Below are 10,466 nucleotides of genomic sequence, written 5' to 3'. Positions count from 1 at the left end.
TTCAAATAGAGAAAAATATGTCCTGAATCATCTGCCACTTGTGACGCAATTTTTTTCTAAAATTTTCTATTTTAAATTTTTTGGTTAAATTTTTTGTTGATAACACTTTTGCGTTGAGGCGCAAAATGCGTCACCCTCAGCGATATCAGTTATTTTATAAGTAGAAACAAGGACTTGCGTCACACTTTCACCCTTAAGGGTTTTTTTGGCGGATTTGGACATAGGGGCATATGAGGGGTGACGCACTTCCATTTAATCCATTTAATCCATTTAATCCATTTAATCCATTAAATCCATTTAATCCAAAAAGAAATTTTTATTTTTACCGAAATAATTAGGAAACACACCTAAAAAATTTGTAAACTAATTAAGAAAATTAGATTTGCACGATCTCCAGGGCGTTTAAGTACTCGTGAGATATAGAAAAAAATTTTTTGTTAAAAATGGTATTAAATTTATTTATTTAATCCATTTATTCCACTTTACACCAAAAACTCCTAAAAGTGGAATTTTACGCTTTTTAACATTGTATTATGAGTTGTAATACGTGGTTCGATCAAAATCAATCATTTTTAAGACTTTTAAAGTATTTTGTAAAATGAACTTTTTTCCTATTTAATCCATTTAATCCAATTTTTATTCCATTTAATCCATTAAATCCATTTAATCCATTTAATCTAGAAGTGCGTCACCCCTCGGGGGCATATCATTTTTTATGTTTGGATGCAAAGATAAACCCAAACTCCATCTACAAACTGATGTATAATGTTAGTCTTACCACACAGAGACATATGAACCTTAATAAGCATGTCCAATATCATATTTTAGTCTGGTACCTCGTTTGTTTAAAGTAATGTCAGATGCAAAATCTTTTACTTCATATGTTTTAAAGTTGGTTTGGTTATTTAAAGGCAACAACTCATTGTTCATTTTTGTCGTTAACAGTTGATTAACAAAAACAATTTGCATAAAAACGTCATATAATATTCGTTTTGTAATACTTGGTGAATTGTTCGAGTAAAAATTCATATACAAACTACGACAATAGCTTATTGAATAACTTGATGAACATGATAAATGTATGTTATAAATAAGTTCGTTATAATGAAATATGAACAGATTAATTGATTTCTTTGGCAGCTACATTTCGCTTTTAATTATATTTTGTAACTGACTTTACACAATCTTAAATTTACCGCATTTTTTATCGATTACAAGACATCTAAGCTCTTATCATCTTCAAGTGATCACAGGGTTATAATATAAATTGGATTTTTGATGTTAAAAAATATTTTTCTACTTAATCTAAATTCAAAATTATAAACTGATTGATGCAACTGGTGAGGTGGGACCATCAGTTTTCCGTCTAAACAAATTCGATAATTTCCAATGTCTTTCATCTTTCACTGAAATGCGTATTACACTCTTATAGAGCCGTTCTTTCATCGTAGATGACAATCCCTTCACGTTCCAATGGCAAACCTTGTAGGTTTTGCGATCGTGAACGACATAAGGCAATAATTGCAGCTTCCCCATTTCTCATGCGATTTTTTCGTTTCTTGCTGAAGTTGACCTTAAAATAAAATTGAGAAATTGTTGGTCGCAAGTAAATTGGTGCAATGCTATATGATGTTAGATATATCAAAGAAATACCGAAGTAGTATTAATACGAAAGTGTGCGTCCTACATGAATGTAGGGTGGATGTACCCATCCTCGGACGATTAACTTTTTTTCGACTTCAATTAAGTACTATAAAGGCTCAAGCTATTATTTTGGAAAGATTGTATTTTCCAACAGTCACAAATTTAATTAAGATTCGTTTTATGTACACTAATTAAATCATTTATTTCCGAATTATTTTTAATTAACGCTTTCATTCGGCCGAACATGAAAATCCAATTGTCGGACACGTTTTTCCGATGCTCGGACACCTCTTCTTCAATGCTCGCACGCTAATTGAATTAAATAATTTCACGGATTTTTTTCAATAAAATAAGAAAAGTCAATTGTTAATCATTCAAATACACTAAAAATGAAGTGACAACACTAAATTGAATAGATTACAATTTACAAAGCATTTTTGAGTCACACTATTTTGGTACCATTTTCGGTGTATTTAACATGGCATATGTTGAATTTGACACTTCATATGTTTTCCATATAGTCCGACTACTGAATCAAGACCAAATATCATGTTTGTATCAACCGGACACCCAAAAAACAGTAGAAATATTTGTTTATAATTGTGTTTGAGTGAAAATAATATTATTTTGAACATTAATTAATCTCAAAAACAAAGCCACTGCACAATATAAGTAATTTTCAACTAGAAAAAAGAAGTGTTTTGATCACCTCACAAACTATTTTTCAGGTAGAAAATTAAACTTTTCAGTATGTGGTGCCACTGTTTCAATGATTAAAATTACACAGTGGTCCTAGTGAATCCAATTTTACGATCAATCGATAGTGAAAACTAGGCATGGGCGATAATGAAAATGATTATCGATAATTATCAATTATCGATAATCGATAATTATCGACTTTTTTATCGAAAATTATCAAAAAAAATATCGATAATCGATAATTATTGATATTTTGATAATTATCAAGACATCGATAATTCGATATATCGATATTTCGGTCCGAAAATCCGATATTTATCGATATATTCCGATATATCGGTATATTATCATGAATTTTCAGATAAATATCAAAATATCGACCTTTTGATAATTATCGAATTTCGATATTTTGATAATTATTAAATTATCGATAACGATATGATTAATCGATTATCGATAATTTCTTTCGATTGATATTATCGATAATTTTGAACGCCTCCCATCCCTAGTGAAAACTACAAATTACAACTGAAGGATAGACATCCACAATATGTTCGAGCTAGAAGTAAATTATTTTACTTTTAATGTCAAAGTGTCCGAGCATTGGGTCGTGTCCGAGGACTGGTACGCCTACCCTAATTTAAAAAAAAAACTTTGTTGGGATGTCGAGCGTGATGTCGAATTTTTTAGTTTTTTATTTTCTACTATAGATTTTCACGATGTGATTATCTTTGAGATATACGAGAGATTTTGTTGTCTTGCGGCCAGAAAACTCATTGCCGTGTAAACAAAAGCCAGATTTTCGCATTTTCCGGCCGCAGGACAACAAAATGCCGTACAGTCCCACTAGGAAATTTTTTGATTCGACGTGAGGCATATATTCCTCGCCGTCGACTCAACACATAACCTTCCCACAAGCCTCAGCAAAAATGTCCCAGCGGGACCGTAATGTACTATACTCTCGATAGGGCCCTCTCAGCAATCACAAACAATATCTCCTGTATGCAAATTTTGGAGTATGTGAAGAGTTGTGGGACAGATTAAAACTATTCTCTTTTAGACACCTCATTTACCTTCGCATAGAGTTCTTCGATATCGTCAGCTGTCGAAACCGGTCGTTGTTTCGAACCTTTTCCCCAAGCTGGTAACGATCTTGTTCGATATGCACTGTCGGTTTCATTCAATACTATGGAAAAAATGTTACATGAACGAATATCGATGGCATTACCTCAGCCTCATTTATACATTTTTTGCTGACAACATTTTTTTTTGTTAATAAAATTTATTACCTCCGTTTGAAGTACACAGAGGATTGATAGCCCACATTGATTTATGAGTCTCTGGAATGTTTTGAGTCGAACCATGGCCGCTGGAACACATCGCATATAAAGAATGCGATGGATATTGATTTATTTGATGCGGTGTATTGTACTGAGACGGTATTGTACCAGCATTTGTCGGCATTATTATATAATTTTGTTCAGCAGGCGCAGAATGATGATTGTGTGCCACTAAATGGAAAAGGTACGACAAACATTTACCACAAATTAAACATCCATTTTAAATGCTTACTCACTTGTTATCTCTTTTCCTACTGTTACAAGAACAACAATGTCATGGAAACCCATTAGAAAACAATTCTAAAATGTTTGACTTTATCAGAACTTACCAATATTAACTGTTGTCGACGTACAATCTCTTGTTGGACTCAATATTTTCCTATGTCTTGGCAGCAGCCAACAGCACAATAACAATGAAGCCAGAATAAATACGACTACGATAAATCCAATAATTATACTCCAAATAACCACTGGTAGACCCCAAATGATTTTTGGAGAACCAGCTTCAATCGGTGGCCACATTCGAGCCGTCAAGGTAACGGACTGTTGGTATAGTCCAGTGGATGAGTTGAGAACATTGTTCGGTCCTTAAACGATTAAATGAAGACAATTGATTGAGAATGTAAGCGAACCTGGATTTAGATTTTAAAAACAATTGGAATAATTCTTTTAATTTATATAATTGCACGCGTTGCACGCTCACTTCAACGACGTTCTGCCTTTTTCTTGTACGACAAATGACGATAGTGGAGAAAGAAGAACTGTGATATAGGAAGTGGAGACAGCTAGATTATGATAATAGGAATAGGAATAGGTTAATTGAGTTTGAAAGATTGTTTAAATTTGACTTAAAAACATTTTGACTTGCAATTGACATGCCTTAGATGTAACTGAAGAGAGAGAATGACGAAGCTAGAAAGCGAAATTTTTGTTGGGTGTTAATTGAATTGGAAATGAGTGGGCTGAATTGGCTTAATGTTTAATATTGAATTGTATTGGTAATGTAGATGACGATGATTGTAATTGTGTACAAATCAAACTCTGTCTTTTGACTTGTATTGGATCATCTGTTAGCGTACTATTTCCTTTTATTGACGCACTATTTCCTTCTTTTGGTACGCTATTTCCTTCTATTAGTTACCAAAATAGTAAATAGCTACTCCTAGTATTTGCTCGCGAAGTTTCCCAATCGGTAGTGTCTATGTCACTAATCTATATTGTCTATATCAAAAGTAACAACAGATGATGGTCTATCGCAACATTTCATTTCGACTGGCGATCAATAACGATGACAAAAAATGGGTTGCATTTTGCATCAAACAATAAACGATAATATGGAGATGCAATTGAAATGCAAAAATTTACCTGACAAAACTATAAATGACTCCGTAATACTCAAGCCATTTTCCATTTTTCCTTCTTCTATCCATATTTCTTTCGGCGCCAGAATGAGCTTTTTAAGTTTATATCGGGGTGATCCAGTGCTATAAACTTACGTAAAATTATGCGTTAAATATGCATGCACTTCTGTATACACACATGTTTATTGCACTTTATTCAACGTGTATGTTCACGTTACATGGATAGACACAACCGTTATCGATTTATCGGTTGAACGATTTGTGTTTGATATACAATATTTATGCTTTGGTGGTATGTTTAATGTACGGTAAACAGTTACACATATAATCATTTGAGGTGAAACGTTCACCCCCCAAATGCAATTACCAGTTTAATTTAAACAAATATTCCGTTAACAACGCCTTTGCTATTTTCCACGTAATGTATCATTGATTCCGTTACTGTTTATCAGTTGAATGAGGTGTAAAATAATAACACTGCACCGCACCGATGCGAACATCGAATTGTTGGGAATGGGGTAAAAGATTACTCCAAGAATTGGTTAACATTGAATCATTGCTTGCAAATTTGTGATTATGTCATGACAGTCAACGACAACGATGATCAGGGGAATGGGATGTAGCTAGTGTGCTCTTATAAAGTAAACCCAATGGAGTAAATCACTTCGCCTCTCACACATACTCGATATTTTACACATGATTAGTAGTAGATTTGATTTAATGATTCTGTGAGGATTCGTGTACACGTGCACCTCTCGCTAGCAATTATATTGTTACGCATTGTTACCGTATTTGATGCAAGGATCAGGCCACATAAATCTTAGAGTAATTACTCTAAGACATAAATACGACTTATGTAACTAGAACCTGGAAGCACGTATGTGATGTTTACAATTTTAACATCTGAGAAAGTTGGGCTAGTTTTAGCTGTACGATAATGTAGCTATGTTATGCCGATATGACTTGAGTTAATTTGCTATTGCCATTAAAGATCTTTTCTTTAGAACTTCTTCGGACTTCTTTTAATATATGAACATAGGGCCGCCACATAAACTTTAAACATCGCCTTAAAAGAAGCTGATCGCACAGAAAAGCTTTTCAACTTTACGTTGTTTTGGCCTACGAATCGAAACAATTGCGTTATCGACTATCGATAACAGCAGATCGACAGGTTGTTCGTGATCTAAAATAATTGATAACAAATAGCAACGGAAACGCAATTTTTGAAATATTTCAAAATCCTAACATCAAGCGCCATGTCTACGAGTGTTTTGGATCTGGTGACCTTTCCCTAGTATTCAGTTGGCTTCACAAAAAATTCGTATTTTTAGGTACATGTACAGTACACACACTGTGCATTTGAAATATGTAATTTTGGCGATACAATCTAGAATCACGAATAAAATTATATTTTTGGTATATAAATATTGAATGGCTTCACTACGAGTATTTAAATGAAAATATTTTCTCGTTATACATAAAAAGATTGAACTCAACCACGACCGATAAATACGTACTGATAAAAGTATAATCGAGCGGATCGACTATCAACCCGATACAATCAAAGGCAATATGAAAACTGACTGATTTGATTCAAACAAACTTTCGTTTATACCCATCAATCGGTCATCGTTTTCGATGCAGAGATTGATATTTTATGCATTCGCCGTACAGTGAAACGTTTTCGCGTATGGCAGAAGCATATAGCAAGGTATAAAGCAATACATACCGCACATTTTTAGTTCATAATGTGGAGCACACGTTCAAGCAGGAATATAATAATAAATTTGCGAAAATGTTCGTTGATTTAGTTGTAAAATGTTTTGTACGAGAAATGATGTACGCGGTCCATTGGTACCGTCATTTATGGGTGATAATTATTATGAATAATTTGTAAATGATACACTGAATAAAATTACTCATCTGCACCCCATATCTATTTCGTGGACTGTTTGTACATTAATTAGGTAAATTCCTTACAAATTAATAGTTTATTGCCTTTGAATTTGATTACCCGGAGGTCGTCGTTTCATTTTGTCATTGCCGTCAATAACAGATGAGCCTCGAAGATTTACTGTAAGTATTTCATCTTACCAAGAAATCGACAGCATGAGAAAATGTTGAGCTTCGGTAGAATCAGCGACTACACAAAATTACGGTGAGAAGAATGGACATTTTGTCAAGAAATGATGACTTTTCGGAGTTAAAATTTTCTATATGGCAATTTAAAGAAGATTGGTTCTATCCTATGGAGTAACTGTTTCTCAGTTAAAAGAAGTCTTAAAATCTGATATAAAATATGGAAAATTTCAAGAATTACAATACACAGCAGAAACACGGTCCTGAACAAAAATAAAGTTTTACTGAAAATGCAACCAAAAATTGATTGCTGGTTTAAATAGATGGACCCAAGAAGAGTTCAAAAACTATTTAGAACAGCAATCAATTTTTGGGTATATTTTCAGTAAAACTTTATTTTCGTTCAGGGGGACCGTGGAAATTATGAACATAATTTTATTGAAATTCACTCAACATGTTTTTTTGTTATTTGACTTCATTGTCCCTTCATTCAAACTGTAAACAGTGCGATATGAAATGAAAATTTCAATAGAATATTGTGATAATTTCTCTGTTTGAATTTTGAATTTAAAAAAAGTTTTTTTTAGTTGATAACAATTTAATTTATGCTTTATGCTTGATGCTTGATGCACTGCACATTTAATTTGAAAGGATGGTAAACAAATCTAATGTGATTCCGATTGACTTTCCACGGAAAGTAAATATTATATTTATACGTCGATGTCGACAATATCGACGAAATTGCTACTCTCGAGATTTGTTTGCATGATAAAATGAGAATCAGCAATTGAAATAAAATCAGAATGTTAAACTCTGAAATCACTAGTTCATAAAATGTTGTTCATTTACCCGTGAGTTGTTGTTTCGGGCGGATTTATTCCTAATGGAATCAGAGCCTTTGACCAGATTTTTCTGCATGAAACATGGAGTTTTCCATAAATTGGGAGTGCCGAAATTAATTGTTTTTTTTATAGAGATAGTGTAAATTGCCAGGCTTATCTAGAACAGTTGAGATCCATATAGTTAGACTACCCCTATAGGAGTTATTAGTGAAATCACGACATAGTAAAGACACAAGCAGGAGTCGTTCATTTTCCGAAAGTCAAATATATGGATCCTATCAGCAGTATTAGAATGAACACACTGAATTTCAATAGCAGTTCTATGACGTGAAAAGCTGATTTTACATACTCTCGATTATATATTTCCTAATCGTTGCAAAACATCGTTTCTAACTAGCGACTTTGTTTACAGTGTAGTTAATAACGCAATGAACGTCTAACGAGCGAGTTTCGACAAACAAGTGATTGGAGGTTGTTGGGGACATCGAAGAAATAGTTTTTGGAAGAAGAGACAAAAAATTCCACCTCTTCCGTCCCCTTCGTCTCAAATATATTGACAAGGTTATGTGAAACTGAGAGATACGTGTGGTAGCTCATTTTAAAGGTAAAAGATCAAAGTTTTTTATGTCGTAGTTAGATTTTCCGAATTTTCCAAATCGTTTAAGAGTTTTCCAAATTGGTGTTTTAAATTTAATGTTGAAGTTAAAAAAAATTTGGTAATATTGTTCTCTATATCATTTTCTACAATTTTGCTGAAGGAAGTATTATTGTATTTTACAAAGTGCAGGCGCCACATTAATTTTTCATGATAAAAATCCATGGTCTTGCATAGGATTTTTAGACCGATTTTTCTGGTGAAATTTTTTTCTTTTGTTTTCTTGTTTAGATTGCTTTGATATTGTAAGAAATACATAGAAACACAAAATTTACGTCTTTAAACATTTTTAAAATGTCATTTTTGTCCATTTTTCAATAACAATTTACGATTTCTTCACCTTCAGGGAAATTTGAACTTTTACTCTGCCATGATACAAGACTTTAGGCAAATTATTATATTGCAAATCATAATTTTAGAAATTGTCTACTCGAGTCTCTGGGTGAAATCTGAACTCTGAAGTAGACCTATTTGGCAGATCTGCGTAAACTGGCATGTAATTCGAAATAGCAAACGATCACCGACAAACGCGGCCTGCTCATTTCCTAAATGTTTGCCAAATTGAAGCATTTTCAATATTTAGTAGAACTCATCCCATCAGATTATAAGTCCTAATACTTCAGATACAGGAAACGTATAATCAGTGTGAGTGTTCCGTTCCCCCGTTCCCCGCGATACAACATAAGGTTTTGTGTCGATAGTTGTAGTCTCTATTGACTCGCAATAGTTAGATTGTTTAAGGATCGGGAGACAGTTACTATAGCAAATTATTTAAATTTACATTTAAGCAGTTAGAGAAGACTTAGTCCACTTCTATATTTTTTTAAGAACAACCATAAAAATAAGCTAAGCTAGGGTTGTCTTATATAGCAAGATGGTATGTTCACACGTCATGTTAATGAAATAAAATATTTTTCATCAAACGTTCGACATAAGATTGTTGGAAATCCAAAACATTCTTAACAAAAAACAAAAACACATTCCATTCTGAAGCTGAACAGAACGAATTCAACAATTAAAATTTGTCTCGGTCTGATATCGATTTTCCCAGCTCTTTTCCCAAACAAGAAACATTACAAAGCCATTTCTCATTAAATTAATAACCGATTGCATACACAATACATTCCATATACTCACATTTCAATCGGCCAAGTCCTACGTAGATCATCACAATGTTATATATAAATTAATTATCACGAATAGCCAGGATTGTTTCACGGAATGTTTTCAATTTTCATCATTTCACCAGTTGAACAAACTCACCCCCATTCATTTGTATGTACAATTTTCACATGTTTCGACTATAGGCACCGTCGTTTTCCATCGAAATATAAAATTACGTTTCATATCCCGTTTTAAATTATCTTTGGGCCATACGTTGAGCAGTAAAAAAAAGCGGAAACAATTTATGAATTTTCTCAAAATTCAATTAAAATATGCCCGTATGGCCGATTATAGTTATATGCAGTTCACGCTGAGCTGCTGTGCACCGGAGTTGTTTGTTTGACATTCAATATTATGGTATCGGGGTCTGTCTGGCTATACGGGTAAGAAGTCTACACATGACATGTGAGTAGATATATTATACATCGAATTACATAATCGTCGTCGGCATCGTATAGGGGATATATCTACGAAGAATGTTAGGTAATATTGTAGGTACGTTGAGTTTTGCTAACGCATTTTTGGGATAGGTAAAATTCACGTACATTAAATGTACTACATTTTCAATTTATTGAAATATTCATCGTTTGGTAGCCGATTAGTTGGTCGGTCGGTTTATTTGAGTGATTTAGATTTTCAGTTATTTTCGCACATCGTCAAAGTACGGCTTCTGTGGGGTCAG

At 33.3% G+C, this 10,466-nt stretch overlaps 1 protein-coding gene across 7 annotated transcripts; it reads right to left on the bottom strand.

Annotated features, from left to right (window-relative positions):
* Positions 1 to 962: 962 nt before the first annotated feature.
* On the bottom strand, positions 963 to 10,152 carry LOC119071685. 7 transcript variants are annotated; one of them, XM_037176669.1, is made up of 8 exons: positions 6,522 to 6,606; positions 5,412 to 5,485; positions 5,049 to 5,174; positions 4,013 to 4,270; positions 3,920 to 3,937; positions 3,633 to 3,854; positions 3,417 to 3,529; positions 963 to 1,573 (listed from the first exon to the last, which is right to left on the bottom strand). In XM_037176669.1, the coding sequence occupies exons 3-8, from the start codon at positions 5,092 to 5,094 to the stop codon at positions 1,427 to 1,429; spliced, it is 804 nt and encodes a 267-aa protein (XP_037032564.1). In that variant the 5' UTR covers positions 5,095 to 5,174; positions 5,412 to 5,485; positions 6,522 to 6,606; the 3' UTR covers positions 963 to 1,426. The 7 variants fall into 7 exon arrangements, with proteins under 7 accessions (XP_037032564.1, XP_037032563.1, XP_037032565.1 ...); XM_037176668.1 differs by lacking the exon at positions 5,412 to 5,485 and having other exon boundaries at positions 6,522 to 6,641; XM_037176670.1 differs by lacking the exon at positions 5,412 to 5,485 and having other exon boundaries at positions 6,562 to 6,623.
* Positions 10,153 to 10,466: the final 314 nt, after the last annotated feature.

Source organism: Bradysia coprophila (assembly GCF_014529535.1).
Source record: "Bradysia coprophila strain Holo2 chromosome IV unlocalized genomic scaffold, BU_Bcop_v1 contig_5, whole genome shotgun sequence".
Lineage (NCBI taxonomy): Eukaryota > Metazoa > Arthropoda > Insecta > Diptera > Sciaridae > Bradysia > Bradysia coprophila.
This window is presented reverse-complemented; position numbering and strand designations above follow the sequence as displayed.